This window comes from Stegostoma tigrinum, chromosome 35, assembly GCF_030684315.1.
Source record: "Stegostoma tigrinum isolate sSteTig4 chromosome 35, sSteTig4.hap1, whole genome shotgun sequence".
Classification (NCBI taxonomy): domain Eukaryota; kingdom Metazoa; phylum Chordata; class Chondrichthyes; order Orectolobiformes; family Stegostomatidae; genus Stegostoma; species Stegostoma tigrinum.
This window is the reverse complement of record NC_081388.1, coordinates 2,297,009-2,321,098: the sequence shown is the minus strand read 5'-3', so window position 1 is coordinate 2,321,098 and position 24,090 is coordinate 2,297,009. Positions and strand designations below refer to the sequence as shown.

The window sequence follows — 24,090 nt, the reverse complement described above, 5'->3', positions numbered from 1 at the left end:
GAATTCCCACTCGTGTTCAGAGTCAGCTACACCCTCCCTCACCATAAGAGGCACAGCAGACAGTTTCAGATGAACACCAGGGAAGAAATGTGGCATAGTCACCCTGCCTTCACACCCACCAGCACTGCCTGAGGACAACGTCAGGTTTGAATTGACAAAAAGCAAGAGAGCAGGTTGGGCTCTGCTCAAGAAATCTTGGGATGAGGAAAGGTAGACCCACATGGCAACATGACAGTTCAGCATATTTCAGGGTTAAACACAGATGTCTGTCTAACAATTGTTTATTGATGTACTCAGGGGGCAAGTGCCATGTGCCCTTCTCAAATTTGGGCAGAGTCACAGTTAACACAAGCTTTCTCCAAATACTGAAAGGTCCAAATAACGCATGGTTTGCAAGTTGGAGGTTGAAGATCAAAAATTCTGAAGCTTAGAAGAGGTGACAGAGAGCTCAATCTCCAGGCGGTTACAAGAGAGGCCGAACTGTGGGAGTCAATGCCAAATGAGGACGAGAAATCCTCCTTGGAAATACTAGAAAATTCCACGAAGGTAGAAAAATAAAAACTAGGCCTGGACAGGAAACTCAACAAATCACTGCTTTATTGGTCATTTAATGAGGTGACAGGAGTTTGCTTGTGTTTCCTGTACAGGAACAAGGCCATCAACGAAGCAGAGATCAGGGAGACAGCCGTCACTGTCAGTGACACCATCACAACCAGCTCAGACTGCAGACCTACACAACAAGGAGAAACCAATGGTTACTGAGGGAAACTGGGACAAAGAAACTAGCACAAAGAAACTAGCAGTCAGACAGCTCACCGCCTGGAGACATATCCTGCATCCTTTGCTCAACCTCAGTCAGGGGCTCAGTTGCCAGGCTGGTCAGCTCAGGATCCAGAACGAGCAGGGGGCCAACTGAGGCCTCACCCTCCCACTTCAATCCAGCTTCACTCCCTGCAGGAAGCAACAGTACGGTCAGGATCAGGGAAGGAGGGTATAGTCCCCAGAGTGGGGCCGTTACCTACCAGCTTCAGCTCCAACATCTCTCCTTCCTCTGGACGGGAACACGATCTCCCCTGTGCTACCACAGTTCCCGACATGGCAACAGGCACAAACGTCACTGGTCGACTCTTCCAGTGGGGTCCAGCTAAATAGGAGAAACAGCCCATTCAACCACACGGTGCATCACCTCTCCAACAACATCACTAAGGGGCATGGAGTGGGGGACACTCACATCTTGTGCAGCTTCTGGAAAGTGCAAGCTTTGTTCCTGGAATCTCCCTGATCCACTGCAGCAACTCTCAGGTGACAGGTGATGAAAATCTGAGGGACACATTCAGCACATGTCAGTGTTTAGCCACTCCCACCCTGTGGGGAGAAGCCAGTCAGCAGCTTGCTCTTACCAAGGAACGCTCATCTCCATAGAAGCGGAAGGCATCCAGGTCAAACCTGAGCTTGTCCGGCTCCCGCTGGTCTCTCAGCAACACAAAGGTCGAAAAGGAGTCCTCAGCTTGGCTGTCCACGAGGCAACTGCAGGTGAACAAAGGGCCATGAAGTGAATGGAGTGAAGCCATTGAGATGGAAGCAGCTGGAGAAAGCAGAGAGCTCCTTACCCATTGTAGTCAATGATGCTGTATCTGGGGCTGGAGTCCTTGCCTGGGCTCAGTGTAGCCACACAGCGGTCAATGTACAGCTTCAGGGGCACGTGGTTGTCCATTGAAACAGACGCCTCAATGTGAATGAGTTCTCCCAGGGAGTAGACAGTGGAAGTGCGCTCTGTAAGCCAGTCACCTGAAGTACAAGAGGACAAGGGTTGGAGAGACAGTGGGTGCAACCCCCAGTGAGTGACACCAGGAGATCCCTCCCCAGCCAGCCATCACATACCATTCATTAGACGCAGGGAGAACGACAGATGCCCTTCTCTAGACCTGGTGGAGCTGAATGGGATCCAAGTGGGCTTGATGGGGTTACTGCTCACATTGCCCTTCCTGGGTAGAGACAGGGCAGCCATTTTACAACACAAAGACAACCACTGTGGCTGAAAATAAATGTTGATCAATCAAATGAAGACTCTCACCTGAAATAACGACACACAATGGGAATGACAGCCCCATTGGTTCGCACAATGACAGACCCAGGATAGTTTGGGATGTGGGTCAGGTGGGTGGTGTAGATCAGGAAATCTCCAGTCATCTGAAAGATACCAGGCTAAGGAATTAGGAACTGATCTGAACTGAGAAGGGGCAGGACAGGGCTCACAATGGCTTCATCCCATTGGATGCATTCTTTAAGGACCCAGACAAGCAAAGCTACAAGCAACTCCAAATAACTCGAATTCTCTATGAGAGAGACTAAACAGACTTGTAAAGAACCAAGATTTGTGGGACAGGGGTAGAAAGATCTGAGGCATAAGCATGAGTGTTCAGGGGCAATAAGTCAATGAAAAGTGGCCTAGAAGGGGTTAACACTCGGAAGGTGTTCCTGTTAGGCGGCGAGACTAGGACCTGTGGGCACAGCCTGAAAATTAGAGGGGGTAAAGTTGAAAATGAAACAAGACAACATTTCTTCAGCCAGAAAGTGGTGGGCTTGTGGAATTCATTGCCATGGAGTGCAGTCGAGGCCAGGACATGGCAGATCTCAGAAGGAATCAGGGGCTACAGGGAGAGAGAGCAGGGAAGTGGAGTTGAAGTGCCCACCAGCCATGATTTAAATGGCAGAGTAGACTTGATGGGCCTAATGGCCTCACTTCCACTCCCATGTCTTATGGGACTATGGCTGTCTGGAATACAGAAACAGAAGTTACTACTTTAGAAATATTACACAAATGCTAATCAGTCAACAGTTTGGAGCTCAAATCAATACAGCATCTTGCTGTCAGTAGAGCATGGTTGAGAACTGAATTGAAAATACCACATCCAAACAAATCTGACTGAGAACAAGCTGGAAGTACACAAAGAAACAGAACATTTCAAAACATCTAGAACAGACAGAAATTCAAGCAGAGGCCAAGCACAGCCTAAGACCAGATTGTGGATTAATACAGCTAGAGACCATTCATGTCACCGCAGCCAGGGTTACACAAGTTGAACAACACCCAGACCAAGCTACCAGCAGGTATAACAAAGTGTGGGGCTGAATGGACACAGCAGGCCAAGCAGGATCTTAGGGCCCCAAAAGCTGACCTTTCAGGCCAAGACTCTTCATCAGAAGAGGGGATTGGGAGGCAATTCTGAAATAAGTGGGGAGAAGCAGGGAGACAGACTAAAGATGGATAGAGGAGAAGAGCAGAGTATGGGTGGGGAGGTAGGAAGGGGATAAGTCAGTCTGGGGAGGATGGACAGATCAAGGGGGTGGGATAAGGTTAGTAGGTAGGAAGTGAAGAAGGTGCAGCTTGAAGTGGGAAGGTAGGAGGGGGGAAGAACAAGTCAGGCAGGCAAGTACAGCGGACTCATTACCTGCAGTCTGCTGCCACACTCATGCAGCCCGTAATCGAAGAGGACGGTGTGGTTCTCAGGGTAGATCCTGGTTGGCCGACAACCCACTGTCCCCAGTGTCAGGTCAGCAGCTTTAATTGGGTGCCTGGTTCCAAATAAATCCAACTGGGCCCTGACCAGCAGCTTGTGCTCTCCACACTGCACCATCACAGTCTGCAGTGGAGACACACTCCCACCCTCAGACATTCTGAAACTGGAACCAATGGGACCCCCATGAGGAGGGACTCTCTCAGGTACAGGAGTGGCTCTCACTATTCTCCATGGATACCTCTGGCTCAGAAACTGTTGCCAAGTTTCAGAGCAACAAACAGCTCCAACTAACACCAACAGAAGGAACAAACCCCTCACTACAAAATCCCCCATGATCCCAAACAACACAAGCATCCCTTCCAGCCCCCACCCAGCTCCATTTGTACACACAACCTGCACCCACCTGACACCAATCAGGCCAGAGGCAGCAACATTGAACCAATGAACCAGCCCCAGTCTCTGCAATTTCCACCAATGACTAAACTCTGGCATTGATCACCAGGAGGGCGTGTTCCATTTGGACCATTAGGAATGGCTGGGAGTTGCTGTGCTGTCACCTGACTGCATTCAGCTCCACAATTTCTCATGGTGACGGGGCTCCTGAGGACAATCATCAAACATGGATCATTGGTTCAGGCGGGTGTTGGTGGGTTTAACCTTTCCTGACCTCGAGTGTCTGACAGTGAGCCATACAGAGAAGTGTCCCTGGATGGGGATTGGACTGGACAAAAGAAGTGTTCTTCAGGTTTGTCTCATGTTCCATGCTCTATCCTAACCCAGCGACCACCGCTCCCCCGGTCAACTCCCAACCCACTGCATCCCAGGAATGTTTAATTGAGGCAGTGTAAAGGGAACCTTTCTTTCAGTTTAAAAGAAAGAGTAAGTTTATTCACTATCTTGCTCCATACTATTACCTGTCCTGGTACCGTTTGAAGGTCACCTGTATTCGGTATCAAACCGTGCGCTGTCCCTTTCCTTGGAGTGTCAATGCGGGCAGTGTAGATACAGCTTTACGCTTTATCTGCAGCTGTCCAGGGAGAGTTTGATACATCGTAAGGGAACATTACTCTGTATATAATTCCACAATGTACCTGTCCTGGGAGTGTTCTATGTGGAGAGAGCAGAATGCGCTTTACTCTGCAGCTAAACCTCAGCAATCCCTGCCACTGTGGATTCAATTGGGATGAAATCAAATGCGTTGGCATCCACCAGCAGTGGTGAATCCTGTCTTCACTTTTCCTTCAAATGTATTTTCATCTTGGCTTCAATTTTAGATGGAAATTACCCATTGTCGTTCCATTCACTCCCCTCAAGGGTCCTCCCTTGTTTTGTTACTTGCCCGCTTAGTTTTATTGGTAATGGATGTGTCGTCCTGGAAAGGCCAACTTTTTAATATCCGTCTTCCAACTGTCCTTGAGAAGGCAACGTTCAGTCCACATCTTCACACCGTTAGCCAGAGGCTGCAGAGGGGACAGGGAGAGGGAGGGGGAATAGGAATGGAAAGACAGGAGAAGGGGACAAGCTGCTGACATCGCTGCCTGGGAGATGCTGACCAGAAGCTGCAGGAAGAAAGGTGCAGACGGGGGGTACCAGACACTGAGACTAGATGGCTGATGTTAACACAATGCTGAATGGATGGAAGGCTGACAGCAAGTTAAGGCAGAGAAGGTAGAGAGGGAAAGACTAGAGAAAGAGGACAAGAGACTCTGTGAGGAGGGAGCCTGCCTCAGTGACAGAGTAACCAATCTGCAGGGACAGAAGAATATGGGACTTGGTACAGATGAACCAGGACCAGGTGCAATGTGAGAAACTGCTCACAAGGAGAATAAGTGAGAGGGAAAATTCCAAACAGTTAAAGCTGAACTGGAAACATGGAAGGAAAACGCAATGATTTAAAAGCTGCAATGAACTTGATCCAGAGAGATGTTCAGGAAATGAGGAGGAGTGCTGCAGATCTCACAAAATGTCAGAGACAGAGAGAAAGGCTGCAGGGTCAGCTCGCTGCACACAGAGGCATAATGTGTGTCTTTGTGTCTGTGAGAAGTTGGGGAGGCAGTGATGGGGATGTGGGTTGGGATGATTTTTTTTATTTGAAGAAATATACTTTATTCATAACAGGTACAAAAATAAAACATATTTATACACCTAGCCAGTCATGCAAGCCGCTCCGGGTTACCCACGGGGTATATAGACCAACTAAAGGCAAAAAATAAAGAAGGCAAAAAAAACAAAGCAAAGAAAACACCCCGGCAGTCGTCTCCCCGCACAGTCCCCGTTGGCCCCCTGACCAGTTGGGGAAGGCGCCAGCTGGGCCCAGTTACCAGATAGGGTTCTTTTTTTCGATTCTGGACGAGGGGTTTCATACGGTGGTCTTTCCCCACCGCGCCTTGGCGGCGGCTGCCCCAAGCTTCAGCGTGTCCCTCAGCACGTAGCCCTGGACCTTGGAGTGCGCCAGTCTGCAACACTCGGTCGGGGTGAGTTCTTTCAGCTGGCAGACCAGCAAGATGCGGGCAGACCAAAGAGCGTCTTTCACCGCATTGATGGTCCTCCAGGCGCAGTTGATGTTGGTCTCGGTGTGCGTCCCCGGAAACAGCCCGTAGAGCACAGAGTCCCGCGTCACGGAGCTGCTCGGGACGAACCTCGACAAATACCACTGCATCCCCCTCCAGACCTCCTGCGCATAGGCACACTCCAGAAGGAGGTGATCGACAGTCTCCTCCCCGCTCCGCAGCCACCTCGAGGGCAGCGTGCGGTGGCGCAGAGATTCCGGGCATGCATAAAGGAGCTCACTGGCAGAGCCCCTCTCACCGCCAGCCAAGCAATGTCCTTGTGCTTGTTTGAAAGTTCTGGCGATGAGGCATTCTGCCAAACGACTTTGGCAGTCTGCGTGGGGAACCACACGACGGGATCCACCCTCTCCTTTTCCCGAAGGGTCCCGAGGATACTACGTGCTGACCACTGCCTGACGGCCTTGTGGTCAAAGTTGTTTCCTTTCAAAAATTTCTCCACGAAGGACAGGTGGTACGGAACGGTCCAACTACTCGGAGCGTTCCGCGGCAACGAGGCCAGGCCCATCCTTCGCAACACCGGGGACAGGTAGAACCTCAGTAAGTAGTGACACTTGGTGTTTGCGTACTGAGGATCTACACACAGCTTGACGCAGCCGCACACAAAGGTAGCCGTCAGGGCGAGGGTGGCGTTCGGTACGCCCTTTCCCCCATTTCCCAGGTCTTTGTACACGGTGTCCCTGCGGACCCGGTCCATCCTCGACCCCCAAATGAAGTGGAAGATGGCCCGGGTGACCGCAGCGGCGCAGGTACGGGGAATAGGCCAGGCCTGCACCACATACAACAGGACCGAAAGCCCCTCGCACCTGACAACCAGGTTCTTACCCGCCATGGAGAGGGACCGGAGCGTCCACCTGCCCAGCTTCTCCTTCAATTTGGTGATACGCTCCTCCCAAGTCTTAGTGCACGCCCCAGCTCCACCAAACCAAACACTGAGCACCTTCAGGTAGTCTGTCCTGAGGTGAAGGGGATGAAGGAGCGGTCGTCCCAGTTCCCGAAGAACATGACCTCGCTCTTACCCCTATTGACTTTGGCTCCCGAAGCCAGTTCAAACTGGCTGCAAATGTCCAATAGTCTGCTCACCGACCGACGATGGGTGCAGAAGACGGCGACATCGTCCATGTACAGGGAGGTCTTGACCTGAAGGCCTCCGCTGCCTGGGATAGTCACGCCCCTCAGGCTCACGTCCTTCCTGATGGAGGCAGCGATGGGCTCCACACACCACACGAACAAGGCAGGAGAGCGCGGGCAGCCCTGCCTGACTCCAGATCTAACAGGAAAACTGTCTGATTCCCACCCGTTGATCGAGACTGCACGAACGATAATGGCGTAGAGCAGCCGGATCCAATTACGGATGCACTCCCCGAACCCCAATTTGGAGAGGACGTCTCTCATGTAAGCATGAGAGTCCCTGTCGAAGGCCTTCTCCTGGTCAAGGCTGACGAGGCAGGTGTCCACCCGCCTGTCCTGTACGTAGGCGATCGTATCCCTGATGAGCACGAGGCTCTCAGCGATCTTCCTGCCCAGCACAGCACAGGTTTGGTCAGGGTGAATCACCGACTCCAGGACAGACCTGACCCGGTTGGCAATGACCTTGGCCAAGATTTTGTCGTCCATGTTCAATAGTGAAATGGGACGCCAATTCTTAATTTCTTCCCTCTCCCCCTTCCTCTTGTAAATGAGGGTGATGATGCCCTTCCTCATGGACTTGCACATTTCCCCTGCCCGAAGTGCACTATTGTACACCTCCAGCAGGTCCTGGCCGACCAGGTCCCGCAGAGCGGAATACAGCTCGACCGGTAAGCTGTCGCTTCCGGGAGTCCTATTCCTCTCGAAGGACTTGAGGGCTCTGGTCAGCTCGTCCAGGGATATCGGCCGGTCCAGCCACTCCCTCGTGCCGTCGTCTAAGACCTCCGTGATAGACGACAGGAACGACTTGGAGGCCGTGCTGTCCGTGGGCTTCGTGTCGTACAGTCCAGCATAGAAGGACCTGCTGATCGTCAAAATGTCGGGCCGAGACGACGTCGCCGAGCCGTCGTCCTCCTTCAGCCGGCTAAGCACAGAGCTCTCTTTGTGCACCTTCTGAAAGAAGAAACGCGAGCACGTCTCGTCCTGCTCCACGGAACGGACCCTGGACCGGAAGATTATCCTGGAGGCCTCTGCGGTGAAGAGCGAGGCTTGCTGGCCCCTTACCTCGCGGAGGTCCTCCGTGACATCGACCCCCATCAACTGCAGAAGGAGCAGGTTGTGCACCCTTTTCTGGAGTCGCGACAGCTTTCCCCGCCTCTCTCTCGCCTTCCGAACACCCTGGAGGACAAAGGACGTCTTGATGTTCTCCTTCACCGTCTCCCACCAGTCGCCTGGAGACTCAAAGAGGGGTTTCACGGTTCTCCAACCGGCGTACTCCCTCTTAAGCTCCTCGGCGTTCTCTGGGGTCAACAGAGTCGTGTTGAGCTTCCACGTCCCCTTGCTGGCCAGCTGGTCGTCCTGTGAGTGACAGTCGGCCAGCAGGAGGCAGTGGTCAGAGAAGAACACCGGCTCGACGCTGGTGGACCTGACCGAGATCGCCCTTGACACAAACAGGAAGTCTATCCTTGAACGGGTAGACCCGTCTGCCCGCGACCAGGTGTACCTCTGCTGCGCTCCCTCTGCAGGGGTGCTGAAGACGTCGAGCAGCTTGGCGTCCTCCACCGTGTCCATCAGGAATCTGGACGTGACGTCCAGTTGACTCCCCCCACCCGCTGTCCCCGTGCCGGAACTTCCATCTGCATCGATGATGCAATTGAAGTCTTCAATGTGGACACACATCTTGCGGTGGACTTGACACTGCGCACATTAATGCTCGCAACGTGTACCCCCATTGTGGGCAGTGACCGCAGTACCCTCCCCAAGTCCAAGGTCAGCCCCTCCATCTGTCACTTCATGCCCATTGCCCGGGCTAACTGCTGGATGCTCTCCGGGCTCAGGAAACCGTCCGTGCTGCCTTCCGGGTGGCATCCCCCCGTCAGGGGTGCGGAGGCAGGAGGCTCCGGCTCTGGATCAGGCTGGGGACGCGCTGTGTCCTCCTTCCCGCCTGGAAGTTCCGGGGGGCCCTCCGGTGCACCAGCGGCACTTCTCTGGGTGTCGGAGGGAGCCTCAGGACGCCTCCCGTCACCTGGAAGCGGGGTGCTGCTTTCCTTCTCCCTCGAGATCTTTAACTTCTGCTTCAGGCGGGCCCTCTCCGAATTCCCCTCGTCAGAGGACCTCTTATGGCCCCCCTGTAGCTGCTTCTTCCTGCCTGATGGTTGCGGTTCCTGGGCCCATCGACGCACCTTCCTCCTCGCTTTTCGGACCGTCATCCACTCCGCTGGGTCGCCTGTCGCCGCCTCCATCGACTGCAGGTTGTCGGGGGATAGCGGAGCCTGCAGGGGCGCTTTGCTGGCCTCGGGCCCATCCTGCGGGGCTGGGCCCTCCTGCACGACCTAGCCCTCCTGCACATTAGTGGGGTCCTTGCTGGGCCCTGGTGCCTTCCTCTCCTCCGGGGGGGGTTGGCCCCGCATTGCCCCTGTTGGCGACCTGGGCGTAGGTGGTCCCCCGCTGCGGGCATGCCCTATAGAGGTGGCCCGCTTCCCCGCAAAAGTTGCGGCTTTTCTCTTGCGGGCAATCCTTTGCAAGGTGTCCCTCCTCCCTGCAGTTCCTGCAGATGGTGGCTTTGCAGTCGGCCGCCACATGGCCTGACCTACCACAGGCATGGCAGACTTGAGGTTGCCCTGCATAGGTCAGGTAGCCCTTACTCACGCCGATCGCAAAGCTGGACGGTGGGTGTACGACATTCCCGGCCGCGCCTGTCCTCAGTGTCACCTTGACCTGCCTCTTACTGGTCCAGATGCCAAAGGGGTCCATGATGTCAGTTAGGTCGCCTTCCACCTTCACGTACCTTCCAAGGAAGGTCAGGACATCAACTGCTGGCACATGCGGGTTGTACATGTGTACAGTCACCAGACGGCTCCTCTGCGCTGGCATCACAAACAGCGGGACAGCGGTCAATACAGAGAGGGGGGCCTCCCCTCCTTTCTCCTTGAAAACCTCCAGGAAGCGCTCGCAAAGCTTGGCACTCCTGAAGGTCACATCGTAAAAACCTCCTCCGGGGAAATCCTGCAGGCAGTAAATGTCCACAGCAGTGAACCCACAACAGTCCAACAGGACCCTCTTCACGAAGAAGGAGCGGTCCACAGGTGCACCTTCATCCACCTTCTTTATGGAAACACGGATGGTGTTCCGGACCCCCTGACCTGGGGCACGAGCACTTGCCGCAGCCATCGTTGCTGGTTGGCTGCTCCCCTGAACCAGCGTTCGGCCGAAGCCAGCATTAAGACCACTGGTTGCAAGGGTGCACAGCCAACCTGACGTCCTCCTTTCACCTCCAAGACAGCACTCTCCTCCTCTCGGTCCACAAGAGAGTGGGTCTTTATTTTGTTCCAGATGTAAGCTGGTTCACTGAGCTTGAAGGTTTGTCCCCAGATGTTTCAGCACCATTCTAGGTCACATCAACAGTGAGCCTCCGATGAAGTGCTGGTGTTATGTCCCACTTTCTATTTATCTGGTTAGGTTTCCTTGGGTCGGTGATGTCATTTCCTGTTCTTGTTCTCAGGGGATGGCAGATTGGCTCCAGCTCGATGTGTTTGTTGATGGAGTTCCGGTTGCAATGCCATGCTTCTAGGAATTCACGTGCGTGTCTAGGTTTGGATTGTCCTCGGATGGATGTGTTGTCCCAATCAAAGCGGTGTCCTTCCTCATCTGTATGTAAGGTTACGAGTGATAGTGGGTCATGTGGTTTTGTGGCAAGTTGATGTTCATGTATCCTGGTGGCTAGCTTTCTGCCAGTTTGTCCAATGTAGTGTTTGTCACAGTTCTTGCAAGGTATTTTGTAGATGACGTTCGTTTTGTTTGTTGTCTGTAAAGGGTCTTTTAAGTTCATTAGCACGAACTTCACAGCTAATGAACTTAAAAGACCCTATACAGACAACAAACAAAACGAAAGTCATCTACAAAACACCTTGCAAGAACTGTGACAAACACGACATTGGACAAACTGGCAGAATGCTAGCCACCAGGATACATGAACATCAACTAGCCACAAAACCACATGACCCACTATCACTCGTATCCTAACATACAGATGAGGAAGGACACCGCTTTGATTGGGACAACACATCCATCCTAGGACAAGCCAAACAGAGACACGCACGAGAATTCCTAGAAGCATGGCATTGCAACCAGAACTCCATCAACAAACACATCGACCTGGAGCCGATCTACCATCCCCTGAGAACAAGAACAGGAAATGACATCTGCAATGCAGGAAATGACATCACCAACCTGAGGAAACCTAACAGATAAATAGAAAGCGGGCAATAACTCCAGCGCTTTGTCGGAGGCTCACGGTTGATGTTACCTAGAATGGTGCTGAAACATCTGGGAACAAACCTTACGGCTCAGTAAACCAGCTTACATCCGGAACAAAATAATGACCCACTCTCTTGTGGACCGAGAGGAGGAGAGTGCTGTCTTGGAGGTGAAAGGAGGACGTCAGGTTGGCTGTGCACCCTTGCGACCAGTGGATCTTAATGCTGGCTTCGGCCTAACGCTGGTTCAGGGGAGCAGCCAACCTGCAACGATGGCTGTGGCAAGTGCTCGTGCCCCAGGTCAGGGGGTCCGGAACACCATCCGTGTTTCTGTAAAGAAGGTGGATGAAGGTGCACCTGTGGACCGCACCTTCTTCGTGAAGAGGGTCCTGTTGGACTGTTGTGGGTTTGCTGCTGCGGACACTTACTGCCTGCAGGATTTCCCCGGACGAGGTTTTTACGATGTGACCTTCCGGAGTGCCAAGCTTTGCGAGCGCTTCCTGGAGGTTTTCAAGGAGAAAGGAGGTGAGGTCCCCCTCTCTGTATTGACCGCTGTCCCACTGTATGTCATGCCAGCGCAGAGGAGCCGTATGGTGACTGTACACATGTACAACCCGCATGTGCCAGCAGTTGATGTCCTGACCTTCCTCGGAAGGTATGTGAAGGTGGAAGGGGACCTAACTGACATGGTGGACCCCTTTGGCATCTGGACGAGTAAGAGGCAGGTCAAGGTGACGCTGAGGATGGGCGCAGACGGGAATGTCGCACACCCACCGTCCAGCTTCGCGATCGGCGGGAGCAGGGGCTACCTGACCTATGCAGGGCAACCTAAAGTCTGCCATGCCTGTGGTAGGTCAGGTCACATGGCGGCCGACTGCAAAGCCACCATCTGCAGGAACTGCAGGGAGGAGGGACACCTTGCAAAGGATTGCCCACGAGAGAGAAGCTGCAACCTTTGCGGGGAAGCAGGCCACTTCTATAGGGCATGCCCGCGGCGGGGTACCACCTACGCCCAGGTCGCCGGCAGGGGAAATGCGGGGCCAGCCCCCCGGGAGGAGAGGAAGGCACCAGGGCCCAGCAAGGACCCCACTAATGTGCAGGAGGGCCAGGCCGTGCAGGAGGGCCCAGCCCTGCAGGATGGGCCCGAGGCCAGCAAAGCACCCCTGCAGGCTTCGATCCCCCCCGACAACCCGGAGCCAATGGAGGCGGCGACAGGCGACCCAGGGGAGTGGACTACAGTCCGGAAAGCGAGGAGGAAGGTGCGTCGACGGGCCCAGGAACCGCAACAATCAGGAGGGAAGAGACAGCTACAGGGGGGCTATAAGAGCTCCTCTGACGAGGAGGATTCGGAGAGGGCCCACCCGAAGCAGCAGTTAAAGGTCTCGAGGGGGAAGGAAAGCAGCACCCCGCTTCCAGGTGACGGGAGGCGTCCGGAGGCTCACTCCGACACCCAGTCAAGTGCCGCTGGAGCACTGGAGGGCCCCCCCGAACTTCCAGGCGGGAAGGAGGAAACAGCACGTCCCCAGCCTGATCCGGAGCCGGACCCTCCTGCCTCCGCACCCCTGACGGGGGGATGCCACCCGGAAGGCAGCACAGACGGGTTCCTGAGCCCAGAGAGCGTCCAGCAGTTAGCTCGGGCAATGGGCATGAAGGGACAGATGGAGGGGCTGGACCTTGGACTTGGGGAGGGTACTGCGGTCACTGCCCACAATGGGGGTACGAATTGCGAGCATTCATGTGCGCAGCGTCAAGTCAACCGCGAAATGTGTGTCCACGTTGGCCTACCTCACCACCATCAAGGCGGACCTCCTGTATCTGCAGGAGTGCGGGATACCGCACCTCGGCAGGTACGGGAAATGGTCCGGAGCCTGGACCTGTGGGCCTTCGATCTGGTCGGGGGGTACCGACTGTCGCTCCTCGGGCCTGGCTATTCTGCTGCGGGGGCACAACTTCACCATCTCTCAAGTTCAGGAGGTGGTGGGGGGGCGCCTCCTAGTGGCTGACAACACCTACAGGAATGCTCCCCTGAGGCTGGTCAACGTTTACGCCCCAGCGGTACGGAATGAGCGGTTGGCCGTCCTGCAGCGGCTTCCACCCCTGCTGGCTACATCCAGGCCGGTCATCCTAGGCGGAGACTTCAACTGCATCATTGATGCAGATGGAAGATCCGGCGTGGGGACAGCGGGTGGGGGGAGTCAACTGGACGTCACGCCCAGATTCCTGATGGGCATGGCGAAGGATGCCAAGCTGCTCGACGTCTTCAGCACCCCTGCAGACGGAGCGCAGCAGAGGTACACCTGGTCGCGGCCAGACGGGTCTATCCGCTCAAGGATAGACTTCCTGTTTGTGTCACGGACGTTCTCGGTCAGATCCAAAGGTGTCGAGCCGGTGTTCTTCTCTGACCACTGCCTCCTGCTGGCCGACTGTCACTTACAGGACGACCAGCCGGCCGGCAAGGGGACGTGGAAGCTCAACACGACTCTGTTGACGCCAGAGAACGTCGAGGAGCTTAAGAGGGAGTACACCGGTTGGAGGACCGTGAAACCCCTCTTTGAGTCTCCAGGCGACTGGTGGGAGACGGTGAAGGAGAACATCAAGAGGTTCTTTGTCCTCAAGGGTGTTCAGAGGGCAAGAGAGAGGCGGGGAAAGCTGTCGCGACTCCAGAAAAGGGTGCAGAACCTGCTCCTTCTGCAGTTGATGGGGGTCGATGTCACGGAGGACCCCCGCGAGGTGAGGGGCCAGCAAGCCTCGCTCTTCGCCGCGGAGGCCTCCAGGATAATCTACCGGTCCAGGGTCCGCTCTGTGGAGCAGGACGAGACGTGCTCGCGTTTCTTCTTTCAGAAGGTGCACAAAGAGAGCTCTGTGCTTAGCCGGCTGAAGGAGGACGACGGCTCGGTGACGTCGTCTCGGCCCGACGTTTTGAGGATCAGCAGGTCCTTCTATGCCGGACTGTACGACACGAAGCCCACGGACAGCACGGCCTCCGAGTCGTTCCTGTCGTCTGTCACGGAGGTCTTAGATGACGGCACGAGGGAGTGGCTGGACCGGCCGATATCCCTGGATGAGCTGGCCAGAGCCCTCAAGTCCTTGCAGAGGAATAGGACTCCCGGAAGTGATGGCTTACCGGTCGAGCTGTATTCCGCTCTGTGGGGCCTGGTCGGCCAGGACCTGCTGGAGGTGTACGATAGTGCGCTTCGGGCAGGGGAAATGTGCAAGTCCATGAGGAAGGGCATCATCACCCTCATTTACAAAAGGAAGGGGGAGAGGGAAGAAATTAAGAATTGGCGTCCCATTTCACTTTTGAACGTGGACTACAAAATCCTGGCCAAGGTCATTGCCAACCGGGTCAGGTCTGTCCTGGAGTCGGTGATTCACCCTGACCAAACCTGTGCTGTGCCGGGCAGGAAGATCGCTGAGAGCCTCGCGCTCATCAGGGATACGATCGCCTACGTACAGGACAGGCGGGTGGACACCTGCCTCGTCAGCCTGGACCAGGAGAAGGCCTTCGACAGGGTCTCTCATGCTTACATGAGGGACGTCCTCTCCAAATTGGGGTTCGGGGAGGGCATCCGCAATTGGATCCGGCTGCTCTACGCCAACATCGTTAGCGCAGTCTCGATCAACGGGTGGGAATCAGACAGTTTTCCTGTTAGATCTGGAGTCAGGCAGGGCTGCCCGCTCTCTCCTGCCTTGTTCGTGTGCTGTGTGGAGCCCTTCGCCACCTCCATCAGGAAGGACGTGAGCCTGAAGGGCGTGACTATCCCAGGCAGCGGAGGCCTTCAGGTCAAGACCTCCCTGTACATGGATGATGTCGCCGTCTTCTGCAACGATCGTCGGTCGGTGAGTAGGCTGTTGGACATCTGCGGCCAGTTTGAACTGGCCTCGGGTGCCAAAGTCAATAGGGGTAAGAGCGAGGTCATGTTCTTCGGGAACTGGGGACGACCGCTCCTTCATCCCCTTTACCGTCAGGACAGACTACCTGAAGGTGCTGGGTGTTTGGTTTGGTGGAGCTGGGGCATGCACTAAGACTTGGGAGGAGCGTATCTCCAAATTTAAGCAGAAGCTGGGCAGGTGGACGCTCCGGTCCCTCTCCATTGCGGGTAAGAACCTGGTTGTCAGGTGCGAGGGGCTTTCGGTACTGTTGTATGTGGCGCAGGCCTGGCCTATTACCTGGACCTGCGCCGCTGCGGTCACCCGGGCCATCTTCCACTTCATTTGGGGGTCGAGGATGGACCGGGTCCGCAGAGATACCATGTACAAAGACCTGGGAAATGGGGGAAAGGGCGTACCGAACGCCACCCTCGCCCTGACGGCTACCTTTGTGTGTGGCTGCATCAAGCTGTGCGTAGATCCTCAGTACGCAAACACCAAGTGTCACTACTTACTGAGGTTCTACCTGTCCCCGGTGTTGCGAAGGATGGGCCTGGCCTCGTTGCCGCGGAACGCTCCGAGTAGTTGGACCGTTCCGTACCACCTGTCCTTCGTGGAGAAATTTTTGAAAGGAAATACCTTTGACCACAAGGCCGTCAGGCAGTGGTCAGCACGTAGTATCCTCAGGACCCTTCGGGAAAAGGAGAGGGTGGATCCCGTCGTGTGGTTCCCCACGCAGACTGCCAAAGTCGTTTGGCAGAATGCCTCATCGCCAGAACTTTCAAACAAGCACAAGGACATTGCTTGGCTGGCGGTGAGAGGGGCTCTGCTAGTGAGCTCCTTTATGCATGCCCGGAATCTCTGCGCCACCGCACGCTGCCCTCGAGGTGGCTGCGGAGCGGGGAGGAGACTGTCGATCACCTCCTTCTGGAGTGTGCCTATGCGCAGGAGGTCTGGAGGGGGATGCAGTGGTATTTGTCGAGGTTCGTCCCGAGCAGCTCCGTGACGCGGGACTCCATGCTCTACGGGCTGTTTCCGGGGACGCACACCGAGACCAACATCAACTGCGCCTGGAGGACCATCAATGCGGTGAAAGACGCTCTTTGGTCTGCCCGCATCTTGCTGGTCTGCCAGCTGAAAGAACTGACCCCGACCGAGTGTTGCAGACTGGCGCACTCCAAGGTCCAGGGCTACGTGCTGAGGGACGCGCTAAAGCTTGGGGCAGCCGCCGCCAAGGCGCGGTGGGGAAAGACCACCGGATGAGCCCCCTCGTCCAGAAAAGGGAAAAGAACCCTATCTGGTAACTGGGCCCAGCTGGCGCCTTCCCCAACTGGTCAGGGGGCCAACTGGGACTGTGCGGGGTGACGACTGCTGGGGCGGTTTCTTTGCTTCGTTTTTTTTTCTCTGTTTTGTTTTTTTTTACTTTAGTTGGTGTACGTACCCCCGGGTAACCCGGAGCGGCTTGCATGACTGGCTAGGTGTATAAATGTTTTATTTTTTGTACATTCTATGAATAAAGTATATTTCTTCAAATAAAAAAAAGTGACGAAACGTCTGAAAACGTACCTTCCAGCTCAACGAGCAAACTCACATCCAGATGGTAAAGGGCATTGAGAGACGTGGACACGTGCTTCTGCTCACGGCTGGGGCCCTTCATAATTTTCAGGGCCCGTAGGAAGCCAATGACCCTGTGTCTCCCAGAGATTAAACCACACCAGAACCGAGATGCAGTGAGTTACAGCACAGGATGGAAGGTGTGGGCCCGATACGAGGGGAGACACGAGAATCTGTCACATTGGTACCTGGATATCGACATGCGCAGGCAGTCTTTAACTTGACTGAAACAAATACTCCCGAATGGTGCCCACCTCCTGAATGAACAATTGAGCAGGAGTGAGCTTATGATCAACGAGAATAGAAAGGAAAAAAAGACTGTTGGAGTTGGCCAGGGGCAGGATATGCATCAGGAGAGGCAACTGTCAACACCTTGGACACAGCAGAATTACAAAGTCGGATACAATCCCTTCAGCAGAAAATGCAGCTCATTACCGGGGAAAGTAACTTCATCCAGATACAGACCAACGAGAGAGGTCAGGATCAGTCACAAGTGACCCTGGACTCAGTTGAATGTCTAAAACTTTTACACCCATCGGCCGATGGCGAATACTTTTGGGGAGGCCCACAAGCCCGAGGGGTGTGCCATACACACCAGCTGGACATTGACTAAGCTTGGGGCTGATGTGCGACAACTACATGGTCACAATGTCCCAGACAGATGAACAATTAATAAAATGGGATGGGGAAAGTGAAACTCGGCGTTACCTCAGAAGTTTGGCCCTTACCAATAGGGTGTTGTGTACTTGTGACAGAGATAAAGGGACGTATTATGTTAGGGCAGTGATTCATATGCCCCGACTTGAAAATAAACTGAAATGTCCTTTAAAAAGAGTCCATTATTTCGGAAAGCATCAAAGTACTTGGATATCTTTAAAATAAACGAACATTTCAAGCCAATGTAATGGATGGTGTTGAGAAAGTGTGAGACTTCTCAAAATGTCACCGACGAGGGGATCACTGGGCCTGCCCTGACGAGATAATGAGACAAAGATATACAGAGTGCGCTTGCAGCACCTATGAATATTGTTCATTGTCTATTCTCCTGGTGAATAACCCGTCCTTGTTACAATGTGCCCTTGTGGGGTAAACAGACTGCACAGCCACACCAACAGTGAATCATACCCAGGGATGGAGACAATTCCCTTTGGAAGCGCACAATGTGGCTATTAATAATGTGATCTCTGATTTGAAGACTGGTGAGCAGGTGCTGCCCCAGCCACTAACTGGTGCAGTGATAAGGGAAAACCTCACGCTCCATCATACAGATACAGAGCAGGACCGACAGAGGTTTGTTCCCCCAGAATTACAACCCATTCCACACCTGACAGCAGATTGGACACGTATAGTGAGGGGAGGCAAGAGAGATAATTCATCAGTGGATGAAACATCTTAAAATAATGAGAACTCATGTGGATCAGGAAATCTGTAACCCAGATTGTAAGACAGCTTCTGGATTGGGGATCCAATGTCCAAATACATCCATGGATCAGAATTCTATTACACATTGCTATTGTGGTGATCCTGGGTGCGTTAATAATTGCCATATTTAATAAATGCCAGCTTAGAAGGTGGAGAGAGGAAATCAAGCCAAGAGTGGACATTGAGGCTATAATGTTACACAAGAAGTGCTGCAAAATGGCAGTGTGACTAAATTATTCGCTTGTTGTTGCTCCTAAGAATTTGTTTGTTCTGTAACATCATTGCCCAAAATGTGTTATTTATATTTTCATATATCAACATTTATATGCACTCTCATTTCTGTACCTTATTGTAATGGTATAATAATGTCAATGTGAAAAATCCATGGGGGAGTCACTGACGGTTCCAGTAGCAATTCATAGAAAGGGGCAGAAAATGATCCGAAGATTAGTATCTGGGGTAAACTGCTCACAATTTATATAAGTAACTGAGATGGAGGGATGATAGGTACGGTCAGCAAATTTGTAGATGACACAAAGGTAAGTCAGTAGGTTGTGAATAATTCATGAGGAGGAGACAGAGGCTCACATACATGCAGTGGGAGCAAAGATCAGGCGAATAGACGACAATGTGAGAAAGTGTGATATTATCCTCTTTAGCAGAAAGAATAAAAAATAAACATTTTATCTCAAATGCAGAGAGATTATGATTCACCAGTGACCAGAAACTGAACTGGGCAAGCCACTGAAATATTCTGAATTCAAGAGCAGCTCAAAGGTCAGGAATACCGTGGCAAGTTACTCACTTCCTGACTCCTGAAACCCTGCCCAGTGTCAAAAAGGTACAAGTCAAGGCAGTGATAAACTCCTCCTCAGTTCCCTAGATTGATGAAGCCTGATGAGGATCGACACCATCCAGGGCAAAGTAACCTGTTTGAATTCATGCAATAGTGAAGGGAGTCAAACACAGCTAACTATAGATCGGTTAGCATAATTTCTACGATGAGAAAAATATTAGAGTCTCTGCCAAAGGGAGTCAATTCAATTCGCGCACTGTCTGAGGTTACCATGAAGTTTCCACGTTCTCATCCTGGCCTCTTAACCTGGAGGTCACCATGCCTCACCAATCACCTCTATCTAATGAGACAGCAGCCATGCAGTTCTTTGGGACAATGACAATGTCACCTTCAATTGGAGAACTTTCAGGAATACATTATATGGGCAAACAGGGTCAGCCTGGCTGCGTGAAGGGGGCATTGTTCCTGCTCAAATTTATCGTATTTTGAGAAGAGGATACAGTCAGATTGGATGAAGTGAAATCAGTAGATATAGCATATATTGGGATTTTTAGAAGGTTTTGACAAGCTACATGTCAGGCAACTTAATAAGAGTCTATACTGTTGGGGATAGCACATCAGCATGGATAGAGGATCGGAGAACTGATAGAAGACGAGGGGTGAACTGAAGGTAAACTTTCAGGATGGAAATCTGTTTCTCGTGTCGTGTCACATGGGTCAGTGCTGGGTTCACAATTATTTAAATTAGACATTATTGACCTGGTTTTGGAAAGTGAAAGTACTTTAGCCCAGTTTGGAGATGACGCAGAAATAAGTGGGAAGGTAATCGGTTGGGATAATGCATGGGAATCGTCGAGCAATATAGATACGTTAGGTGAGCGATCAAAAGCCTGCGGTTATATTTTCGGAGAAGGAATAGACAATCTGAATATTGTTTGAGTGGAGAAAAGACTGCAGAAAGTTACTACACCAAGGGATTTGGGAAACCTCCTTCATGAATCACAGAAAGCTTTCAGCCATCAAGTAACTGGAAAGGCAAAGGAAATGTTATTCTTCGTTTGAACAGAAATAAAAATTGGCAACTCTTGCTGAAAGAGTACGAGGTCACACGTAGAATACCGAACAGTTTTGGTCTCATTACCTGAGGAATGATATGTTGGCTTTGGAAGCTGTCCAGAGAAAGTTCACCAGGCTGATAAATATGAAAGCATTTTCCTCATGAAGAGTTGAGTTCAATAGGCTTCCACTCATTTGAATTTAGAGAATGAAGAACTTAATGAAAAATAAGAGACTATTAGGAAAATTATCAAGATAGCTGCAGGAAGGTTGTTCACCCTTATGGAATAGCCTCATAGCAGAGAACACACTCAGCAGCAAAGAAACACAGAAACTTAGCAAGCAGGAAAAGTGGTAGTCCTTTTGGACCTTTGAACTTGCTCTGCCATTCACTATGATTGTGGCTGATCATCCAATTCATCCCTGTACCCATTTTCTCTCTGTACCGTTTAACAGAAATAAAGGGAATTACAGTGAAATGGGGACAGATTGAGGAAAGTGGAACTTGTCTGACAGAATAGCAGGAATGACAGTAAGAAAGCAGAGGCAGAGATTTCAGAATGTAATTCATGACCCGCAGCAATAATACATCCCAGTAAAGAGGAAAAATTCTGTGATCACAAGGTGTAGAGCTGGATGAACACAGCAGGCCAAGCAACATCAGAGGAGGAGGAAGGCTGACTTTTCAGGCTTACACCCTTCTTCAGAAAAGGTGGAAGGGAAGGGGTTTCTGAAATATATAGGGAGAGAAGGGATGAAGAGAAGATGGACAGAGGAGAAGATAGGTAGAGGGAGACAGACAGGTCAAAGAGACAGGAATGGAGCCAGGAAAGGAGAGCGTAGGTGGCGAGTTAGGGCAGGGATAGGTCAGGATAGACAGGTCAAGTGGGTGGGATGAGGCTGGTAGGGAGGAGATAGGGGTGCAGCTTGAGGTGGGAAGAGAGTTTTGGTGGGCGGAAGGATAGGTGAGGGAGACGAGACAAGCTGGGCTGGTTTTGGGATGCAGTAGCGGGAAATGGGAGATTTTGAAGCTTGTAAAGTCAACTTTGATACCATTGGGCTGCACTGTTCCCAAGCGGTAGATGAGTTGCTGTTCCTGCAACCTTCAGGTGGCATCATTTTGGCACTGCAGGAGACCCAAGGTGGACATGTTGTCTGAGGTAATGGGAGGGCGAGTTGAAGTGATTTGCGACTTGGAGGCGCAGTTGTTTCGTGCGAACCGAGCGTAGGTGTTCTGCAAAGTGCTCCCCAAGCCGCTGCTTTGTTTCCCCATACAGAGGGGGCCACATCAGGAACAGCGGATGCAATATACCACATTTGCAGATGGGCAGTCAACATCTGCTCAATGTGGAAAGTCTTCTTGGGGCCTGGGATGGGGATGAGCGGGGAGGTGAAGGGGCTGGTGTAGCACTTTCCCCTGCAGCCGCAGGAAGTGCTGAGGGTGGTGGGGCTGGGGGGAGAAGGGAGCGCGGAGCCGACAAGGGCGTCACAGAAAGACTGGTCCCTCTAGAAAGTAGACAGGGCCGGTGATGGAAAAGTGTCTTTGGTGGTGGGGTCGGATTGCAGATGGCAGAAGTGTCAGCGGATGATGTGTTGGATCTGAAGGTTGGTGGGGTGGTATGTGAGGATGAAGGAGATTCTGTTTTGGTTCTTGTTGTGGGGAGGGGGTGTGAGGGAAGTGTGGGAGACACGGTAGAGGGTGTTCTCCACCACTGAGCGGGGGTGGGGGGGTCGGCAAAGTTGTGGTCCTTAAACAATGTGGACGTCTGAGATGTCTGGGAGTGGAATGCCTCATCCTGGGAACCACGTCTCCATACCTGTGCTGCAGGGACATGAATTGGGAATAGGGAGTAGCATTTTTGCCGGAGGGAGGACGGACGTTTATTCTAGGTAGCGGTGGGAGTCGATGCGCTTGAAATTGATATTGGTTTCTTGGTGGATTGCAGAGATGGAAGCAGAGAGGTACAGGAAGGAGAGAGAGGGATTAGAAATGGTCCAGATGAACTTAAGGTTGGGGTGGAAGGTGTTGGTGGTGAAGTGGATGAACTGTTTGAGCTCCTCATGGGAGCACGCGACGGTACTGAAACACAGTCCACGTAACAGAGGAAGAAGTGGGGATTTGGGCCAGTTTAGCTACGGAACAGGGATTGTACTACATAACCTACCATGAGACAGGCATAGCTTGGGCCCATGCTGGTACCCATGGCCACCCCATCTTCCATATCCGCTCTCAGGTTGAGGCATTCCACTCCCATACACCTCAGCCGTCCTCGATTTTCAAGGATAGCATCTCCCCCTCACCAGTCGTCGAGAAACCAAAGTTGATCAACCAAGGAAGTTGAGGAAGGGTGAGGTATCAAGTTGTGGGCAAAAGCATTTTGGAGATTAAAAATCAGTGATAAATTCAAACGAGTAAAGGAGGACTAAAAGCACATTAAAAAAACAACAGAAAAATAACCTGCAAAGGAGGAATTTAGCAAGCAGTTCAAAGAAAATAAAATTCTCTTTGCACGTAATTTTTTTAAAATCAAGTGAAGATACACCACTGATACCGAACCTTCCAGGTCTGTTACGGGGAGCCAGGAGATGGCAGAATAGTTATACAGATATTTGGCATCAGTGTTTCTAGTGGAAGGTACGTTGCACATTCCACAAATACTAAGGAACGTGGGACAGGACTTAAGTCCCATCACCATCACGAAGGTAGTATTATACAAACTAATGGCTGAATTATTCCCTGGAGCTGCTGATGTGCATCTGAAGATCCTAAAAGATTCAGCTACAAGGTCATTGGGAATATCCTTGCTGCATTTACTCTGCCTGGTCCTATTACAATATTGCAGGGTTCTATGAGACTTCCCCTTTATTCTTCACATCTGTCTGTATCACTTGAGAAGTCACATGATACATGACACCAGGTTACAGTCCAACAGGACACAAAGCTTCAGCTGTTGGAGCGCTGCTCCTTTGTCAGGGCAAGTACACTGGAGAACGCAGCACCACAAAGTGGTTCATTGAAAAAAGCTTGATGGACCGTAACCTGGTGCCTAGTGACCTGACTTTGTCAGCCCCACTCCAACACGAGCACCTCAGCACCAATTAATCTAGTTCTAACTGGTTCATTCTCTTTGCTCAACTCTGCAGAGCTAGGAATCTTGTGGTAAATCTTTTGGCTGCCTTCCCCGCCATTGCCAGTACACCTTTCCTCAGGAAAGGAGACAATACCTGTGCACAGTACTCCACAGATGACCACGCAGGCCCTGTATATTTGCAACAAGGCAGCTCTAATTCCGTCATTAAACACTGAGGGACCACATACCATTGATTGTCTTCACCTGCTGAATCTTGATGCAGACTTGCAGCAACTGGTGTCAAAAGACACAGGATTCATCACGCCCACCCTTGTTCTCCATTCTATTTCTATTCAGATAGAAACCTGCCTTCCTGTTTTTGCTTCCAAAGTGGATAACCTCATCTCTATCCACATTGTACTCGCTTTACTATTTACCCACTTATTCTAGTTGTCCAAATCACAAGGAAGAGTGTTATTATCCTCCTTAATAGTTCACCTTGCTAAACTGCTTCCCAAACCAGCAATATAGTTAATAGGGAGACAGTCAAGGGAGCAGTTTGAAACAGCATTATACCAGATGAACACATGCAGTACCTGCTCTTGAACCCTTGTCTGAACAAGGCACGTGGAACTGCATTCTGTACCTAACCTAGTTAGGTGCATTTCCTGGGGATGTTGGAATTCAGTACTGTAGATGGAGCTCTAGTCTGTACAGAAAGGTACCTTCACATTTAAAAAAATGTTAGACAAAGGATAACTCTGGAGCTAACAGTGCAGTCCCTCTACA

General features: G+C 52.0%; 1 protein-coding gene across 1 annotated transcript; it reads right to left on the bottom strand.

Annotated features, from left to right (window-relative positions):
- Positions 1-596: 596 nt before the first annotated feature.
- Positions 597-19,494, bottom strand: LOC132206301 (zona pellucida sperm-binding protein 3-like). The gene is made up of 11 exons (XM_059639894.1): positions 19,445-19,494; positions 16,934-17,030; positions 3,453-3,644; positions 2,075-2,190; positions 1,882-1,985; positions 1,611-1,788; positions 1,401-1,527; positions 1,232-1,320; positions 1,023-1,144; positions 817-951; positions 597-730 (listed from the first exon to the last, which is right to left on the bottom strand). The coding sequence occupies exons 1-11, from the start codon at positions 19,492-19,494 to the stop codon at positions 597-599; spliced, it is 1,344 nt and encodes a 447-aa protein (XP_059495877.1).
- Positions 19,495-24,090: the final 4,596 nt, after the last annotated feature.